General features: G+C 49.7%; 1 protein-coding gene across 1 annotated transcript in view; it reads right to left on the minus strand.

The window, feature by feature from the left end:
* LOC140411422 (pecanex-like protein 2) overlaps positions 1 to 20,542 on the minus strand; it is a 429,375-nt gene that overhangs the window by 190,234 nt on the left and 218,599 nt on the right. The window contains exon 22 of the mRNA XM_072500529.1: positions 15,792 to 15,969. Within this exon, the coding sequence (XP_072356630.1) occupies positions 15,792 to 15,969 (178 nt within the window). The remainder of the gene's footprint in view (positions 1 to 15,791; positions 15,970 to 20,542) is intronic.

Here is a 20,542-nt window from a genome sequence, read left to right on the forward strand (position 1 = left end):
AGTCGGATTGTAAGACATGAGGGCTCTGTTCAACAAGGAGGCCATTTAGTCCCTCAAGCCAGTTCTATCATTTTGATAGATCATAGCTAACATGTACCAAAACTTAATTTTCCCATCTTTATTCCAGATCTGTTTATATTCTTACTCAACAAAAATCTATTGACCTTAGCCTTGAAGTTTTCAACTGACCTGCAGCATCCACCGTAAGCACTAGGGCACACTATCTTCACGCTGAATTCCAAAGGATTTTCTTAAATAACTGAGACACATTGTTTAAGCAACGTTTCTTGTCCTGTCGTGAGCTAAGTACCAGATCTCCTCGCCAGAAAATAATCATACCAAGGCCATTGAGGACCAGATTAAGGTCTTGATTGTTATTAGCACATGCAATAATCATCATGCCAGGCAATAGCTTGCTAAATGGAGTTCTCCAAGCCTTCCGCTGAATTTTGTCAAGGGGCAGTCTTCAATAATGCGAGTCATTGATAGGGGTGCACTACAGCTGCAGTCCAGGCTCCCTGCAAGTCCCCACATGTGCCAATTTGCTGTAGACGCGCCAAGAGCTGAGGTTCGAGCATCTGCTCCCCGTGAAGAGCCAGCAAATTTGCTGAGGAGGTCATTTTGCATTTTGATCTTTGCTGCAGTCTTACTCAGGTTTTTTTTGCGTGTCAGTGTTAGGTCAAGGATAACACCAAGAAGAACGGGCTGATGTTTGTGAATTAGTCTTACTGTTTCATGGCCACTATTTGGAACTCAAATTCTCTACGGTGCCTGCCCATCACATTCACCCAATGACAGCACTGCAGAGATAAGGGAGCACAATTGGGCTCCTCCTTCTATTATTCTGTACAAGTAGTCACTTAATGCTCATAATTAGAATAAAAAGAGGAATACTTAGAACTTACAGCACAGAAACAGGCCATTTGACCTTATTTGTGGTAGTGTCAATGCTTCACACAAACCTCCTCCTACCCCACTGTAACTCACCCTATCAGCAAATCCTTCTACTCCTTTCTTCCTTATGTTTTTATCTTGCTTCCCCATAAACGCTTCTTTGCTATTCACCTCAATCACTTAATGCTGTAACAAATTCCATATTTTAACAACTGTCTGAGTAAAGATCATCTTGCTGACTTCCTTATTGGAATTATTACATTTACAGTCACCCGATTCCAGATTTCTGTAGAAATGAAAACAGTTGATCTACCCTATCATACCCCTTCATGATTTTAAAGACCTTTGTCAGATTAACCTTGCTTTTGTAGAGAAAGAAATTACAGCTTATTCAGCCTTTCCGTATAGTTATGACCTTAGTGAGCATACCTCAATGTGGTTATGGATTCTTCAAATAACACAGGGAGGTATAATTGTCATTGTTGAAACATTAATTATTTCTCTCTACAGTTGTTGCCTAACCTGCCGAGAAATGGTCTGTTTTTATTTGCGATTTCCACCATCTGTAATATTTTGCTATTGTTGTAATATTCTATCATTGTGTTTCGTTTCAAAATCTAGTGCTTCTGAGGCCATAGGTTTTATAGAAGTATGAAGCCACATTGAATAAATCAGCCAGAGATTGACTGAGTAACTCTACCTACTAGCATTTGAGCACTGCCAGCACAGTGGTTGGTATCTTATTTTGATCAAAGAGCTGTTTTGAAATAAGAAGATGCAAAAGAGGATAGAATAAGGGTGTGAAAGTGGGAACCGAGAACTGGGACAAATTATCCCTTTTACTTGCTCTTGTCTTGTACAGTCGATGTCTCCTGAGGAAAAGCTAGGGTTCACCTTCAGTCATGCATCATCACTTCAATTTCACTGAGTTAGTGAGGGAGCTTTCCATTGTTAATTACAGTGGTGAATCTCCTTAACTAAGCTAATGATCACCCTCTGCTGGATAACATAGGAACACAAGGACAGGAATTAATGTGTGATAATGGGGATGGGGGTGGTGTTAGAAGCTTTTATACTTTCTGTCTGAAGAGGCGGGTGGAGAGGAGAGGTGACATTCTGCTGGGGAGAATTGGTCCCGCCTGAATAAGTAATGGGTAATTCATCACCACCAGATTCTCCTCTCTAGGATCCACCCTAGGCCTGGCAAGAAAGATTGCAAAACCTACAGCATGGAGTACTGATCAAACTACATTAAAAGATAAGAAAATTACTGCCCAGGATACCGGGGAGAAATCGTTTGCATCCACTTAACAGGGACCTTGCTTATAAAGTCTCATCCAAAGGGTTCTGAGAGTGCAGCACTCCCTCAGTAATGTGGATGTGTTAAGAGCTTAAAACCGCAACCTTCGGATTCACAGACCAAATGAGGAGCCAGGTTTCTGCTCATTGAGCCACAGCCAGGGGCTGGTTTAGCACAGGGATAAATAGCTGACTTTTAAAGCAGACCAAGACAGGCCAGCAGCATGGTTCAATTCCCGTACCATCCTCCCCCGAACAAGCGCTGGAATGTGGCGACTAGGGGCTTTTCACAATAACTTAATTGAAGCCTACTTGTGACAATAAGCGATTTTCATTTTTCATTTTTTCAGCTGAATTAACACTTGATTTCAACGTAGTAGTCACATCAGTTATTGAATGCAACTTAAAACAGATGTAGTCACCTCAAGCTATTGCTTCAGCAGCCTGAGATTACTTAGAGACCTCTCAATAAAAATATTACCTCTAACCGTGGCTGAACATGGCTTTTCATTAGAAAAAAAAAGGAAGAATTGAAACTACTTGGACGCTATTTATGGTGCTTCTTATTAAAGACCCTTATGTGTGCTTAACTGTTTATATGAAAAAAACTGTTTATAGCTATCGAGCTATCCCACCTGACTTTCACCTGGTCAGGTGAGGCTGATGGGTGTTAAGTGGCACATTGCCAAAAGACACTGAACAATGCCTGAATCTGAAGGGTTCAAATTGACACCTAATTGCAGTTAATTTGTAAATACTGCTGCTTTTCACACCCAATAAATTTGACCTACTAAAGTGCAGCTTTTGCAAAACCAGCTGATTGAGGGAATGGGATCACTGGTGCTAAATAGTCATCATGAATTTCAGTCTTTGCACAGCCTGCCTGCATGTGAACTGCGCAAGGTGCAAAATTTAACAGGAACTGATAAACCGCAATTCAATGTAATTAGAAGACTAGTGTCAATTGCCAACATCTGACTCCAGAACAATTGATATTGGCACAGAAAACAGTCAAAAATAGTCTATTTACCATCCCTAGTACAAAACACAGTCATATCTTACACAGATTATTCACCATCATATCCCACCACAGAGACTGTACATCATCATACCCACTATTTACCATATTATCAATGAACTATTTACCATCATATCTGATATAAATAACCCGCACGAGACCCATGGGGATGACCTGATTAATCTCCCCATGAGCCTTGGGGAGTAAGTGCTTAACCAGGACCTAAAAGCCAGCCAAGGTAGGAGCTGAGCTGCAGAGTAGTCCCGACTGGGACTGTACTTGTATACACTTTACTTTTGGTAATAAATCATTTGTTTGACTCTCCTTTAGGAATCCTCTGTGACTATTAAATTGGCAATGAGGATAAAGCAGAATTACAGTCGGTGCTGCTAACCATTTGGAGCACAGCCACCTCCCTTCACAAAGGAATAAGGGGCGCGATTCTCCACTCCTGCGCCGGTTGGGAGAATCGCCTGGGCCGCCAAAATTTCCCGCGACGCTGGTCCGACGCCCTCCCACGATTCTCCCAAGCGGCGGGAACGGCCCGGTCGAGTTTCGCGGGCCGGAGAATCACCCGAGGCACCCAAAACGGCGATTCTCTGGCACCCCTGCTATTCTCAGGCCCGGATGGGCCGAAGTCCCGATGGCGTGACCCCAGTTCACGCCGTCGCCGTTCACACCTGCTTTTTAAAGTCGTCAGCCAGTCGTGCTGGCTGACGTTGAGCAGGGAGGAGGTGAGCGGACGGTTGCGCAACTCCTGGAGACCGGGTCGGCTTACCCTAGAAGGCTGCGGCCAAAGGGGGGGTGTGCAGGAGAGTGTGCGGGGGGGGGGAGGGAGAGCGTGCAGGTGGGAGGGGGGGGGGGAGAGCGTGCAGGTGGGAGGGGGGGAGAGCGTGCAGGTGGGGGGGGTGCGGGAGAGTGTGCAGGTGGGGGTGGGGGGGTGCGGGGGGGAGAGTGTGCAGGTGGGGGGGTGCAGGTGGGGGGGGTGCGGGGGGAAGAGTGTGCAGGTGGGGGGGGGGTGCGGGAGTGTGTGCAGGTGGGGGGTGCGGGAGAGTGTGCAGGTGGGGGGGTGGGAGAGCTTGCAGGTGGGAGGGGGGGTGCGGGAGAGCGTGCCGGTGGGAGGGGGGGTGTGGGAGAGGGTGCAGGTGGAGGGGGTGGGAGAGCGAGCAGGTGGGAGAGCGTGCAGTGGGAGGGGGGAGGAGAGCGTGCAGGTGGGGGGGTGGGAGAGCTTGCAGGTGGGAGGGGGGGTGCGGGAGAGCGTGCCGGTGGGAGGGGGGGTGTGGGAGAGGGTGCAGGTGGAGGGGGTGGGAGAGCGAGCAGGTGGGAGAGCGTGCAGTGGGAGGGGGGAGGAGAGCGTGCAGGTGGGGGGGGGTGCGGGAGAGTGTGCAGGTGGGGGGGGTGCGGGAGAGTGTGCATGTGGGGGGTGGGGGGGTTGCGGGAGAGTGTGCAGGTGGGGGGGTGGGAGAGCTTGCAGGTGAGAGGGGGGTGCGGGAGAGCGTGCAGGTGGGAGGGGGTGTGTGGGAGAGGGTGCAGGTGGGGGGGGTGGGAGAGCGTGCAGGTGGGAGGGGGGGATGAGGGAGCGGCGTGCAGGTGGGAGGGGGGTGAGGGAGAGTGTGCAGGTGGGAGGGGGGTGGGAGAGAGTGCAGGTGGGGGGTGTGGGAGAGTGTGCAGGTGGGGGGGGGAGAGTGTGCAGGTGGGAGGGGGTGTGTGGGAGAGTGTGCAGGTGGGAGGGGGTGTGTGGGAGAGTGTGCAGGTGGGGGGTGTGGGAGAGTGTGCAGGTGGGGGGGGGAGAGTGTGCAGGTGGGAGGGGGTGTGTGGGAGAGTGTGCAGGTGGGAGGGGGTGTGTGGGAGAGTGTGCAGGTGGGGGGTGTGGGAGAGTGTGCAGGTGGGAGGGGGGGCAGGAGAGTGTGCAGGTGGGAGGGGGGGCGAGGGAGAGTGTGCAGGTGGGAGGGGGGATGAGGGAGCGGCGTGCAGGTGGGAGGGGGGTGAGGGAGAGTGTGGATGGTATCGTCCATCCGCGGATGCCACAGGTCAGCTGCCCTGATATGGCAGGACGGTGACGAGGACACGGCCGCCGGTTGCGTGTGGCTGATGGGCACAGGAGAGTGGCACACTGGTGAGCAGTACGGTGTGAACTGACCGTTGGGCGCAGACAGTGACCAGGTGTTAGGCTGGCTGCGTGTCTGCAGTGCGACCAGGCCACCGGGGCACACAGGGATCCCAGGCTACCCGGCTGGCGAGGTGTGGAAGAACCTCGGTGTAACATGTCGTTTCTCTGCCCCCCACCACCCTCCTGCAGGTCACCATGTATGCCAACCAGACAGCGATGTTCACTGCCGTGGTTGGAGCCGCAGCTCTGGAGTTTGCCATCCGGCAGCGTAGAGTCAGACGGCCCACAGTGGCTGCAGATGCAGCGGTCGCCAGTGCAGCAGAGGGGATGGCCGCGGAGTGGCCCGTCGTCACCGCGCAGGCCGCAGGCGCTCAGGACCCGAATGTACAGGGGGATGCCGAGGGGAACATTGACCGCCAGGCGGCGAGGAATGCAGAGGAAGTGCTTGGGGGGGGAGCAGGAGGAGGAGGAGGAGCAGGTGGAGCAGGAGGATCCACTGATGGTGGTGCCAGGGCGCCACAGGTGTCCAGCAAGGCCGAGGGTGTACCGTGACAGAATGTGGTTCGAGGCCCTAACGGACATCACATGCAGAAGGAGACTACGGTTCAGCAGGGAGACGGTCGCACATATATGCCAGCTTGTGGCGCACCTCGCACCTCGTGGAATGGGAGGAGGACACGCGATACCAGTCTCCGTCAAGGTGACGGTGGCCCTAAACTTCTATGCGACCGGTTCCTTCCAGGCGCCGAGCGGGGACCTATCCGGGATATCACAGGGGTCGGTCCACAGGTGCAATTGGGCCGTCACCGACGCCTTGTACGCCATCGCGGACAGGTACATTCAATTCCCCGAGGACCGAGCACAGCAGGAAGCACGGGCACGTGGATTCGCCAAGGTGGCCGGGATACCGATGGTCCAGGGTGTCATCGATGGTGTGCACGTCCCCATGCGCCCGCCTGCAGATAACGGAAGTGTTCATGAACAAAAAGGGCGCATACTCCATGAACATTCAGGTGGTGTGTGACCCCCACATGAAGATCATGCACGTGTGTGCAAAGTACCCCGGCAGTGTGCATGACGCTTACATTCTGGCACAGTCGTTCATCCCCGCAATGTTCGATGGATGCCCCCCCCGCCCCCCCCCCCGGGCTGAGGGGCTGGTTGCTGGGCGACAAGGGCTATCCATTGAGGTCATGGCTGCTGACGCCAATACGGACGCCTCACGCCAACGCGGAGAGCCTATACAACGAGGCCCATGCAGCAACCAGGGGTGTGGTGGAGCGGTGCTTCGGGCTGCTGAAGATGCGCTTCAGATGCCTGGACCGATCAGGAGGGGCCCTGCAGTACCGGCCTGACAGGGTCGGTCACATGGTTGTGGTCTGCTGTGCGCTGCACAACATTGCCATGCAGCGAGGAGATGATCTGGTAGAGGAGTCGGAGGGAGGACCCGACGGCACCGGAGCCAATGCAAACGAGGGGGATGGGGAAGAGGAGGATGCGGAGGATGAGGATGATGGCGCGCATCAGGTTGGGGGGAGGGGCGCAGGACGCAGACACTGCCCGGGTGCTCGTTACACCCAGGAGGCTGTGCGACAGCACCGCCGGGGACAGCGGGCACGCGAAGCGTTGGTGGCCGCATGGTTCACGCACTGTGGGGGTGGGATTTGCTGAACACTGCCACTTGCACCATCACTCCTGTACACGGGCACCCCCCCCCCCACCCCCCCCCCCCCCCCCCCCCCCCGCACCCCCTTCACAGCAACAATTCCACATCACCTTACCACTGCGGCACTACGGGATTGCACAACATTGATGATTGGGTAAGCGGATGTGAACAGTGCCATGTTGAATGATGACAGCCCACTCTGCGATGAGCTGTGAGCTCAGATTCGCCAGCCGAGGTCTGACTCATGGCTATAGCTGAACCATGCACTCCGGTGGTCACAGCCTTCGTGACGGATATTTCACCACATGCCCGTGGGGTGGCTGGCGTCGGTGAACCGAGGACAACGGTGTCCGATTATGGGGGGCGGTGGGGGGGGAAAGGGTCAGCACATCCTGAACAGACCTTGAACGGCTCGTATACCAATACTATGCCAATCGGGCACCCTCACGAGCCCCCTGGCACCGGACATAGCACAAAGTCTAACAAGTCAGATTTAACAGTGCGTTTATTCGTGTGGTAAACATAGGTGCCCTACCCACTACAACTAGACTGTGCCATACACCCGTGCCAACTTCTTACGTGCCTAACGACTTTGCCTTACGGGCCCTACCACTACGTCTAGGTGTGTTCCCAGATGGTACAGCAGGAGTGGAGGCGGACTGTTGAGAATCACGCCCTTCGACATGGCTCCCCTTCGGCACATGTTTCCTGGGGCGGCCTGGCTTCGATGGGCCAGGCTGCTCTGCGGGCGTGCTGGATGGCGTGGTGCCACCCTGACCTGCCCGCTCCCCACCAGATGCGCCAGGGACGGAACAGGGGGAGGCCGAGTGTTCCGGGACGTCCCTTGGTGGAGCTTCCGGGACCGGCCCCAGAACCCCCTCCTCCCTCGGGGAGCCCGGTGGCCCCCGGGCCTCACTGTGGGACGGAGATGCGCTCGGAGACATGCCCCGTCGCACCCCCGACACCTGGTGCTGCCAGTCCTGGAGGCCTGCAGCGGTATCGACCATGGTCCGAATGTTCGCCGAGACGGGGCCCAGGGAGTGCCACATTCCTGCCAAGGTCTGTGCGATCTCGACCTGTGAGTGCGTGACGCCATCCATCACGTGCGCCAGGCGGTCAATGCTCTCCGCGACCGACTGCTGGGACTGGGCCATGGCATGGTGAGACTCAGCCAGGGCCTCCGGGAGAGCGGCGGCGATGTCGTGTTGGCTCTGGCGCATGGCTACCTGTGAGAGGGCAGCCCGCTCCTGGGCCATGGATGACGCGTGCACGGTAAGCCCAACGCCTTGCAGAACCTGACCCATGGCCGAAACCCCTTCACCCATTGCCTCCACCGCGGACGCCACCCGTGCGGTGTCGGCCTGGGTGGCTGCGATGAGCGGCACCACTCCCTACGCCTGGACGCGGATAGACTCCTCCAGCTGCGTGTGCAGGTCCTGGAAGATGGCCCTCATCCCGTTACTCAGTCCCTGGGTGTCCATACGCATCGGTTGTCCGGATGGGTCAATTACATCCAGGAACCCGGGAACCGTCTGGGTGGCAGCTGGTTGCTGGGCCTGGGCTGCCCACCGACCGTCCAGCCCCTTGGCTGCTCCAAACTCCACCTGCTGTACCGGCTCGGCTGTGGGGTGCGCACCAGACAGTGACCCGGGAGCCTCATCACTTATATGCCCAACCGAGGTGAGTGTCTCTGCGATGGTGAACGGTGTGGGAGACAGCAGTGCCGCAAGCTCGAGGTCATCATCCGTACAGAAGTCTGGTGTGTACTGGTCCCCCTCATGGCCCGGCGCAAGCTCCATGCGGGCCATGTCGTCTTGAGTTCGATCCAGCGGGTGTGTGGCCGTGACGTGGGCTTCGACATGACTGTCCACCCTGTGCCCCTGACTAATGTCTGTCCCGGAGGTCTCAGCGTCCCGGTCCTGCGTTCCAGACTGTGAGGTCTGCCCTCCTGGCTGACCAACTGCCAACCTCTAGCGTGCGTCCCTGGGTGCAGTTGCGGTGGGCGGCGTTGCGCTGCTTCCTGGGCGAGACGTCCCTGAAGGTTCGGCGGATGGCCCTGGGGAACATAAAAGATTCAGGGTTCGTTAGCCACGGTGGCCCAGGTGTATGGTGGTGGTGGGTGCACAGTGTGAGGGGGGATGGGATCACCCTTCCTCGAACGGGCTAGCCGAGTGGGCGGTGCAGACCTTCAAGAGAGGAATGAAGACGCAGACCACAGGGTCAGTCAAGATGCGACTGACAAGATTTTTGTCCAGCTATCGGACCACACCACATGCCATGACCTGTGTAGCGCTGGCAGAATTGTTGATGGGCCGGAGACTCAGGACCCGCCTCAGCCTCATGTATCCTGATATTGGCGAGAAAGTACAACATGGCCAGGACCTGCAGAGGCAGAGCCAAGGCAGAGGGCCTGGACCAGGAGTTTCGAACCAGGTGTCATGATATTCAAACACACACATCATGATAGACACACCAACAGACAAATCAGAACACACAACACCACAACCAATGACAGAAAGATATAAAAGCACAGACACGACCCCCGGTGGTCAGTATTAGCTGCAGAGTCACAAGCCTCCACAGAGAGCTCGTGGACAGCCTCCACGATAGAAGCAATGCAAGACTCCAGAGCGCAGTCCTTGCATGAACAAGAAGTGACTCCAGTGTCACAAGCCTCCACAGAGAGCTCGTGGACAGCCTCCACGATAGAAGCAACGCAAGACTCCAATGTGCAGTCCTTGCAGGAACAAGACCATGAGGGTCTAGCAACCTCTCCTGACCAACCAGCGGCAGATGATGCAAGTCTGCCATGCTCACATGAACAGCAAGAAGGCTATAACAGCCTACCATGCTCCACTACACAGCAGCATGACCATGAAGGTCTCTCATGCTACAATGAAGGGCACAGCGCTGATGACTGTTCAAGCCCAACTGAAGACAAGCCAAAAGAATCGCCTCGTCCAAGCCCGAAGAAAAAAAGGTTTATGCGCTGACCTTCAGGATCATTATAGCCGAACAGAGATTAATAATGCTGCACGGCCACCGAAGGATGCTGAGGATTTGCTAAAGAAATTTATTGAATGTTTAACTTGCAAGGAGCAGACTGAGAATTGCCAGTGTTTTAGTACGGATCGAAAAAATGGACAAGACATTGATCCTCAGGTAATGGAAATAACACAACCTGAATCATATCTACAGCAGGGACAAATGTCTCCCTTCAACACAACGCCGCAAAATCCCAACTTCGGAGACCAGCAGTTAGTCAGTAATGACTCTTCAAACCTTGAGGGGAACATTAATTGCATTGAACCTATACACACTCCACTGATAAATGAGCAGAACATTGGAGCAAGAATCCTGAGGACACCGACATCGAGTAGCCAGATAACAAATTTAAAACCCACAGCAGTTTCAAGTGAACCAAGTGTGCTTTCCACTAATGGTGAAGATGCAGATAAGGTCGACCCGATTATCCATTGTACCACACTAACCCCAGTGATTAAGCAGTTATGTATGGGGAGTATAATGTGGGCAATTGAGAACAGTAAAAGAGAGACTGTGACCATGCCAGTCCCAGCAAAATCAGACCCAGAGACCATGAAGGCATGTACATTAGACAAAGATACATATGAGGTACCTGAGAAGAAAAGTGAAACGGAATGTTCTTTGGAAAATAGTACAATGTCGATAGAAACATTGGATCCTATATTCGAGACCATACATATGGGAGAATTTGGGGGTAATAAACAAGGTTCTGCAATGTGTGGGGGAAGATTTAAAATTCCAAAGAAGAAAAGCCCAAATGAAGGACAACGGCAAGACAATGACAGTCCACCGACATGGTGTGCACCACCAGATGAAAACTCTGACAATTTACCCAACCCTAGTGAACAGCAAGCTGCTAATGAGGATCTATCCACGGGATGTGAGACGAGTGACGACAGCATCCCACTTCCCATGCAAAAGGTGCAAGGTGACAGACCTCGCCTAGTGCGTACCGAGGCACTCGACGATCACGGTGGGACCACTGACGACTGCGGTGGCGGCACACCACTTCCACCCTCGATGGCTCGACCCTCTCCACTGGTTGGTGCATTCCTGCATGTTCCGACTCCAGAAGTGCAGCTTCAGGGAATCTCGGCTGCCTCCAGTGAACCTGTTGGGACTCCGGACGGGGGGCATCGACGGAAGGCAGACCGGACTCCAGATGGGGAGCAGCCAAGCGCCGACTCTGATTTGCGCACGCCAGACCTTGCTCCGGACGGGCGGTGTCGCGGCCTCGGTGATGGCACGCTCAGGGTGACGGCGGATGCCACGGCGACAGGGAATGGATCGCGTGGCAGTCCCACTGGGTCGGCAGTGGCAACCAGCACCGGCGGTCCAAGATGGACACACCAATTCGCGCCATCGCCAGACGTTGATGCGAGCAACAATTCTCTCTCCAAGGCGACATGCTTCGACGTTTCTCTGCGGAGTCGCCCTTCCGGCACAGCAGGTGGCCGGAACCAGCGTGCACGGTCTCGGCCAACTTCCACATCTGGCACAGTCATCGCCTTGCATGATATTAGTGATGGTGCTACTTCGATGGCAACGACCCATCGGCTACAAGATGCCGTCCACCACAAACATAAAAAGAAAAAAGACTCCACCTTGTTCCTGGCATGCAGGGCGGATGGATTGGTGCGTAGGCGCAATCAGCGAGCTTTGCGCCGCCTTCCACGCTCGCAACTGAACCGTACGCACACGCCGGATCCTCCACTGGTTCCCAAGGATGACTTTGTGGAGATGCCACGGATCATGCCCCTTCCATCGCCACCAGAACCAAACCACAGCCGAGGCACCACTAACAAAGATGTTGAATGTTATATTTGCACGAATGAAAAAACCAAGCACTGCACGAAGTACAACAAATGGTAAAGTAGAGACTTCGGCAACAGCATCACCTCCAACAGTCCAAGGTGAACCAGTGTGACCACAAATCTCCACAGCTGAACCGGCTTGAGGACCAGCCCATTCTTGAGGCGGTCACCCATTAGACTGGACTTATAACGCTGTTCATACGTTCAAAAAGTCAAACACTTCTGTATTATAACCTGTTGTTGTTTATTGTTCCAGATATCGTCTGACCGGACCAATGTTCAAGTTTTTTTTTTTCTCTCGCATCCAAGTTTTGTTATGGTACAACCTTGTTAGTGTGACGTACCCGACATCGCCCCATGTAAATAGTTACGTCATATACACACGCTGTACACAACACACACACACACTCTTAGATGCACTCATGACACAATTATATTTATAACCACGTAGGCACATATCTTTGTAAAAAGGGGGGATGTCATGATATTCAAACACACACATCATGATAGACACACCAACAGACAAATCAGAACACACAACACCACAACCAATGACAGAAAGATATAAAAGCACAGACACGACCCCCGGTGGTCAGTATTAGCTGCAGAGGAGGACCAGGACACATCTGCTACCAAACACACTCAGGGAGACAGCACGTGCAGAGTATCCAGAACGAACTGTATTATAAGAGTTAAAATAAAATAGAGTTGTACCACATACAACTGTGTTGGCTCATCTGTGCACCAGAGCACCCAACACCACACCAGGGAACGCAGTATACATCCAAAACCTCGGGGAGGATGCCTGATGGATCCCAGGGACAGCGTTACAGTAGACCGGACTGATTTTGTATCACGTACAGATGCGGGAATGAAGGGTGCAGAAGCACCGTGGCCACCTCAGGAGCAGGGGGATCAGCGTTAGGCCTCGCCCCAGCAGAGGAACCATCTTCCAGCCATGTCGCCCCAATACATGGAGGCCTGGGTGCGTCATCCCCTGGGGGGCCCCCGGCACCGAGATGCGAGAGGTGATAGATTTCAATTTGGAAATGGAGACTAAGGCTTCCGATGGTGACCTAGCCATGGATCAGTTGCTGGTGGTGGTACACTCCCTATCGAGCTAACAACGTTCCCCAACACGCTGTATGCACCCCCCCTCGACACAGTGCTGTAGCCACTGGAAGCGTAGCTACGGGCAAAGACAGGCAGATGTCCTCCAGTTCGACCTTCTTCAGAGGGAGGGATGTTATAACCCCCATGAGTCCTATGGGGACGACCTGATTAATCTCCCCGTGAGTGAGCCTCGTGAAGTACAAGCTTCTGCACTGAAGGGTGTGGGCCCATCAGCAGGATAGTTAATTCAGGACCTTAAAAGCTGGCCAGATAGGAGCTGAACTGCAGAGTAGTCCCGACTGGGACTGTACTTGTATATACTTTACTTTTGGTAATAAATCATTTGTTTGACTTTCCTTTCCGGACTCCTCTGTGGCTACCAAAATATACCACTACAGAGACCATTCTTCATTATATCCCACCATGATTTCATGCATGAACTATTTACCATCATATCCCATCATAAGAACAACAACTTATACTAATATAGCGCTGTAACAAAATATTTCGAAGCACTTTGTAAGAATGTTATCAAAACAATTTGACATAATCACGTTGGGAGTTACTAAGGCAGATGACCAAAAACTGAGCCAGAAAAAAAAGACCTGCATTTAAATAGCACTTTTATAAACACAGGGATGTCCCAAAGTGCTTTAACAAAAAAAAAAAATCTTTAGTGTCACAAGTAGGCTTACATTAACATTGCAATGAAGTTACTGTAAAAAACCTCTAGTCGCCACACTCCGGTGCCTGTTCGGGTACGCAGAGGGAGATTTCAGAATGTCCAATTCACCTAACAGCATGTCTTTCAGGACTTGTGGGAGGAAACCGGAGCACCCGGAGGAAACCCTCGCAGACAGAGGGAGAATGTGCAGACTCCACACAGACAGTGACCCAAGCCGGAAATCACCTGAGACCCTGGAGCTGTGAAGCAACAGTGCTAACCACTGTGCTACCATGCTTTTCACTTTCACGCACTACGTTGAATTCAATCATGTTGTAATAATAATAATAATAATTTTTATTGCCACAAGTAGGCTTACATTAACACTGCAATGAAGTTACTGTGAAAAGCCCCTAGTCACTACACTCCGGCGCCTGTTCGGATACACAGAGGGAGAATTCAGAATGTCCAAATTACCAAATTTCAAGACGTATGGGAGGAAACCGGAGCACCCGGAGGTAACCCACGCAGACACGGGAAGAACGTGCAGCCTCCACACAGACAGTGACCCAAGCCGGGAATCGAACCTAGGACCCTGGAGCTGTGATGCAACAGTGCTAACCACTGTGCTACCGTGCCACCGAGCCAATTAAATAGTTTTGAAATGTAGTCACTGCTGTAATGTAGGAAATGTAGCAGTTAATTTGCACACAGCAAATTCCCACAAATAGCTAAGACCAGACAATCTGTTTTCGTGATGCTGACTTAGAGACAGCTCTTGGCCAGGATACTGAAGTAACTCTCCAGTTCTTCTTTGAAATTGTTCTATAGCATCTTTTACATTTTACATGGCATCTAACAGAGTAGGCAGGGCCTTGCATTAACTGAGGTTGGAACAATCTGGTCCAGCATCAGGCAGTTCCGAATGAATGGAATTTGTGGCGGGGACCAAAGACATAGGGATCAATTCTGTGGCCAGTAATGAAGCAATGGCTTTCGTCACTGGCCTCAAAGAAAGCTCCCACTAAAGATGTAGCAATATCTGTGAAGTAGTTTTTGCCTATCCTGGCGGCAGGTTAAATCTAGGAAGAGGATGCCTTGGCGTGCAGCAGCACTGATGTCAGCAAGCAGATAAGCAACCAATGACATTGAATTATGCACACATGGCAACCCAGTGAGACTTGTTTTGCAGCAAGTACGAGGTTAGCATGGAGTTAAAAACTCAATTACACCTCACTTTTTCAAAGGGTTTTACAGAGAAACTGACAGCATTAGTGTGAAAGTTCTCAACATTTCAATTGATTTCCCACTAATCGCTAACTGCCTCAAAGAGCACCATTCGTAAAAACAGAGAACACTGGCAACAACTTCTGGACTTCCACATTATTCTGCATGTTCTCCAGAAGCTGGTCTTAGTTACAGTGGAGAAACGCTGACAGTTCCGCCATCATTACCATGGCAGATTTTGACCCAATACCTTCAATCTTCCCAATACTCAGTTGAGGGGCATAGATAAGGTAGATAGTCAACATCTTAGGAAAAGTGCCATCTTTTCCTAAAGGTAGAGGAGTCTAGAACTAGAGGGCATAGGTTTAAGGTGAGAGGGGAGAGATACAAAAGAGACCAGAGGGGAAATTTCTTCACACAAAGGCGATGAGCATCTGGAACGGGCTGCCAGAGGCAGTGGTAGAGGCGGGTACAATTTTGTCTTTTAAAAATCAGTCAGACAGTTACATGGGCAGGGTGGGTATAGAGGGATGTGGGCCAAATGCGGGCAAGTGGGACTAGCTTAGTGATAGAAACTGGGCAGCATGGACAAGTTGGGCCAAAGGGCCTGTTTCCATGCTGTAAACATCTATGACTCTATGGTGGATATTCCTGCTCATTCAATATTGAATGTCAGGTAAGTAGTTTGACATTTTAGAGACAGTAGCGGTGTCAAGAGAGGTGTTGATGAGGTAGGGTTGGGTGTTGTCAAAGTATATTTGGAGACTGATGATGTGTTTTTGGATGACATTGCTGTGGGGCAGAATATAAATGAGAAATAGACTACTAATTATATTAGGCAGCACAAACTATTCACCATCAAATCTCACCGCACAGGCTATTTTCCTATATATATGCATGTACAAGGACCACAGTGACACAGTGCTTCTGAAATTACTCGCCTTGCTGAATAAAATTGACATCAGGAAAAAATCCAGCAAAAAAGTCTCAGAGATGCTGCTGTAATCAAACTGGAAGAAGAGGACGGTGAAACTCAAAGTTACGTATTGGTACGTTGGATTGCAGAAGGATGAGCGCAGTAGCTTCATACTGGCCATGGTCATCATTAAAACATCGCAGCTGCAACACAAAGAATGACAGTGGTTTAGAAGTACAGACTATTTTGGTTGTCCTGCCATGGACTGTTGTCTACAGGCTTAGTTGGTGGGACATAATTAAACCAGGACAATTCAGATGCTTCTTTAAAGTCACATTCTTATTCAGTGGCGGGCCTACATTTTTGGGGCCCTGAAGCTTGAACTGTTATGGGGGCCCCTTCGCAACCAGCAACGAGGTCTGGGTAACCACTCTTATCTTCTTCAATGGGGTTGTTCCACGACAGATCACCACGAATTTTTTAAAAATGTAACCACTACATCTCAGATTTTGATTAAAATTGCTGTACTGGATTATCTCACATGTCAAAGTCACTGGTGTGAATAGAAATTTCCTATGCCTTATAGTTTTTGAGTTATGGGGGGTGAAAATTAGGGAAATGTTATATACATGCATGGTGCATCATAGAATGATGAAATAAAACATAGAAAAGACCACAGTCAATATAATCTTTTATTTTAGACACCTATGAGAAGACATACTACATGAAGCACATTTTACAAAATACTCTTTTTTTCTGTTTTTTTCTTGCAACATATTCACATACAGTTTTGTCATATTAGAGCTTCCTTGTAATGTCATTTTCGAGAGACAAGATGCATAAAGAATTTAAGCGCTCTTCAGTCATGGTAGACTGAAATTTGTTCTTTATAAAGGATAGCTTTGAAAAATTCCTTTCTGCTTCACAGCTCGTGATAGGCATTGTCAAGTACAGCTTAAGCGCAGTAGTAATATTGGGGAACACTTCAATTAGGTGTTGCTCACAAATAAGCTGAAGAACTTCTGAACATTGCATTTTAGATGGCGTGTTTTCTTCTGTGTGCTGGGATTTCCTACGGTGCAAATATTCTTTGAACTGATAACACTCGTTTACTAATTTGTGGTCAATATCATCTTTGTAATACGATATTATAAGTTTAATACTGTCCTCATCAATTTCAGAATTGTTCACCAATTCTGAGAGGAACTTGAACCTTTTCGCAATCTGCTCATATGGGTCAATCCTCTTGCGTAACTGGATTATCAAGCAGTCATAGAGCTGATATAGGACTTCTATCCTAAATTTGTCAGCTCCTCTCAAAGAAGCAATACCACTTGTTCCATCTGAAAATTTCCTTGTAACAATGCGTTTGGAAGCATCAGAATAACTTGAGGTGATATCTTCACACAAACCTTTTGCTTCTGATTCATAGTGTGCAATCCTATCGGCTGAATTTTCTCCAAGTTCTTTAACAAACGAAAGTAAAGATGATAGCAGAAGATAACCTTCAAATACATCAAAACCAGGGATTTGGAGTTTCTTACTTGTTTTGTTGAAACGCTCCAGCACTTTTTCCCAAACAACTGTTAAAATAGCATATTCCAGCTTTACCAACTTGTGATATAAATTCTTTGCATCTCGTTTACATTCAGGCTTCTCTTCTGAGTCTTCAAAAATATGTTTGAGAGTTTGTAAAATACCCATATATCCATTTTTAATTGCCCGGACTGCTTCATAGTGTGCAAACCATCTAGTTACACTTAAGCTCTTTAGAGAAAAATGTAGATTGCCCTGTGTGTTTAAAATCCCCCATCTTCGTGGAGATCCAGATAAGAAAACATACAGCTCCTGCAAAATGCCAAAATAGTCAACAACCTCAGGTACAGTAGACACTGCCTTTTCTCCAACAAGGTCAAGTAAATGGGCTGCACATGGTACATAGTCTGCGTATCTGTTAATGTTTTTAAAGAGTGCTTGCAGCCCTTTCTCCGAGCCCTTCATGTTAGATGCATTATCGTAGGACTGACCACGGATATTTTCAAGTGAAAGCTTATGTTCTCCCAGGACTTGTTGTATTTTGTTGAACAAGGTCGTGGATGAATGGTTTTCTATCGGTAAAAATCTCTCACAGGGTTTTCCATTATAGCAGTATCGAACCACAATTACCAACTGGTCAACATGTGTCAGGTCAGGCACAGAGTCAACAATAATAGAGTAGTATTTAGTGTCTAGGTTGTTGATTTGATTCACAATTTCATCTTGCACATGTTTTCCCATGCTTTCTATCAATTCTTCATACATGGGTTTGGATAGGTAAGTAGCATTTACTTTTTAATTTTTACATTTCTCGAGATGTTCATGTAAAAATTAATCAATTTGAGTCGTGCGACTACTGTCGCAAGCTTTGAAAGGAAAACATTTTAGGTCTACTTTCTGAGAAATGTTTTTTTTAAAAAACCCTTCTCAGAAAGTAAAGCGCCATTTTTTAAGATGTATAATAAATAAGCTAAATAAGCTAAACTAGGCTCTGTTCAAGCTAGCCTACGCTAGGCTAGACTAAGTTAGGCAAGACTAGGCCACCAAAACTCATAGGCTAAGGTAATGTAACACAATTTTACCATTATTTGAACACTTTTCATAATAAACACCTGTAATTTAACACAAATTCACCCTTTTATTACTTTTTCATAAATACTTGTAATATAGTATTAGCCTAGGCTATGTGATCGTAGCCTACCTTCCGTTCACCTCTTCATAAAAACAATAGGCTTAGGCTAATCTAACACTATTTCACCTTTATTACTTAACTTACTTTTCTAAATATAACATTTATTTTTGAGTAAGGGTAATTAAAATATTGTATCCTTATGAACACTTTATTGAAAAAGATTCTTGTCTAGATCGCTATCACGAGTGCTATCACGTTGAAAATTCACATTAGCATTGTGATTGCCTTTTCTTTTTTAAAAAAAAATATTTTATTGAAAATTTTTGGCCAACCATCACAGTACATTGTGTATCCTTTACACAGTAATATAACAATATAAATAACAATAGCCAGTTTTATAAACAAGAAATAAATAATATATAAACAAAAACAAAACTAAATGGCAACTGCCTTGTCCCAGATAAATATTCTCCAAAAATATGTTTTAACAGTCCAATATACAATTATCTATAACAACAACCTATACATATTATACTTATATATTAACATCCCTGAGAATCCCTCTGGTTCCTCCCCCCCCCCTCCCCACCCCCGCCCCCCACCCCCAACCCCCTGGGCTGCTGCTGCTGTCTTCTTCTTTTCCATTCCCTCTATCTTTCTGTGAGGTATTCGACGAACGGTTGCCACCGCCTGGTGAACCCTTGAGCCGATCCCCTTAGGACGAACTTAATCCGTTCCAGCTTTATAAACCCTGCCATGTCATTTATCCAGGTCTCCACACCCGGGGGCTTGGCTTCCTTCCACATCAACAGTATCCTGCGCCGGGCTACTAGGGACGCAAAGGCCAAAACATCAGCCTCTCTCGCCTCCTGCACTCCCGGCTCTTCTGCAACCCCAAATATAGCCAACCCCCAGCTTGGTTCGACCCGGACCCCCACTACCTTCGAAAGCACCTTTGTCACCCCCACCCAAAACCCCTGTAGTGCCGGACATGACCAGAACATGTGGGTGTGATTCGCTGGGCTTTTCGAGCATCTCGCACACCTATCCTCTACTCCAAAAAATTTGCTAAGCCGTGTTCCAGTCATATGCGCCCTGTGTAACACCTTAAATTGTATCAGGCTTAGCCTGGCACACGAGGACGATGAGTTTACCCTACTTAGGGCATCAGCCCACAGCCCCTCCTCAATCTCCTCCCCCAGCTCTTCTTCCCATTTCCCTTTCAGCTCGTCTACCATAATCTCCCCCTCGTCTCTCATCTCCCTATATATGTCTGACACCTTACCGTCCCCCACCCATGTCTTTGAGATCACTCTGTCCTGCACCTCCTGCGTCGGGAGCTGCGGGAATTCCCTCACCTGTTGCCTCGTAAAAGCCCTCAGTTGCATATACCGGAATGCATTCCCTTGGGGCAACCCATATTTTTCGATCAGCGCTCCCAGACTTGCAAACGTCCCATCTACAAACAGATCTCTCAATTGTGTTACTCCTGCTCTTTGCCATGTTCCAAATCTCCCATCCATTCTCCCCGGAGCAAACCTATGATTATTTCTTATCGGGGACCACACCGAGGCTCCCGTCTTTCCTCTATGCCGTCTCCATTGCCCCCAAATTTTCAGAGTAGCCACCACCACCGGGCTTGTGGTGTATTTCTTCGGTGAGAACGGCAACGGCGCCGTCACCATGGCTTGTAGGCAAGTCCCCCTATAGGACGCCTTCTCCAATCTCTTCCACGCCGCTCCCTCCTCTTCTCCCATCCACTTACATACCATTGAGATGTTGGCGGCCCAGTAGTACTCACTCAGGCTCGGTAGCGCCAGCCCCCCCTATCCCTACTACGTTGCAAAAATCCCTTCCTCACTCTCTGGGTCTTCCCGGCCCACACAAAACTCATGATACTCTTCTCAATCCTTTTGAAAAAAGCCTTCGTGATCACCACCGGGAGGCACTGAAACACAAAGTGGAATCTCGGGAGGACCACCATTTTAACCGCTTGTACCCTCCCTGCCAATGACAGGGATACCATGTCCCATCTCTTGAAGTCCTCCTCCATCTGTTCCACCAACCGCGTTAAGTTTAACCTATGCAATGCACCCCAATTCTTGGCT

The sequence above is a fragment of the Scyliorhinus torazame genome, chromosome 4, assembly GCF_047496885.1.
Source record: "Scyliorhinus torazame isolate Kashiwa2021f chromosome 4, sScyTor2.1, whole genome shotgun sequence".
NCBI classification, from domain to species: Eukaryota; Metazoa; Chordata; class Chondrichthyes; order Carcharhiniformes; family Scyliorhinidae; genus Scyliorhinus; species Scyliorhinus torazame.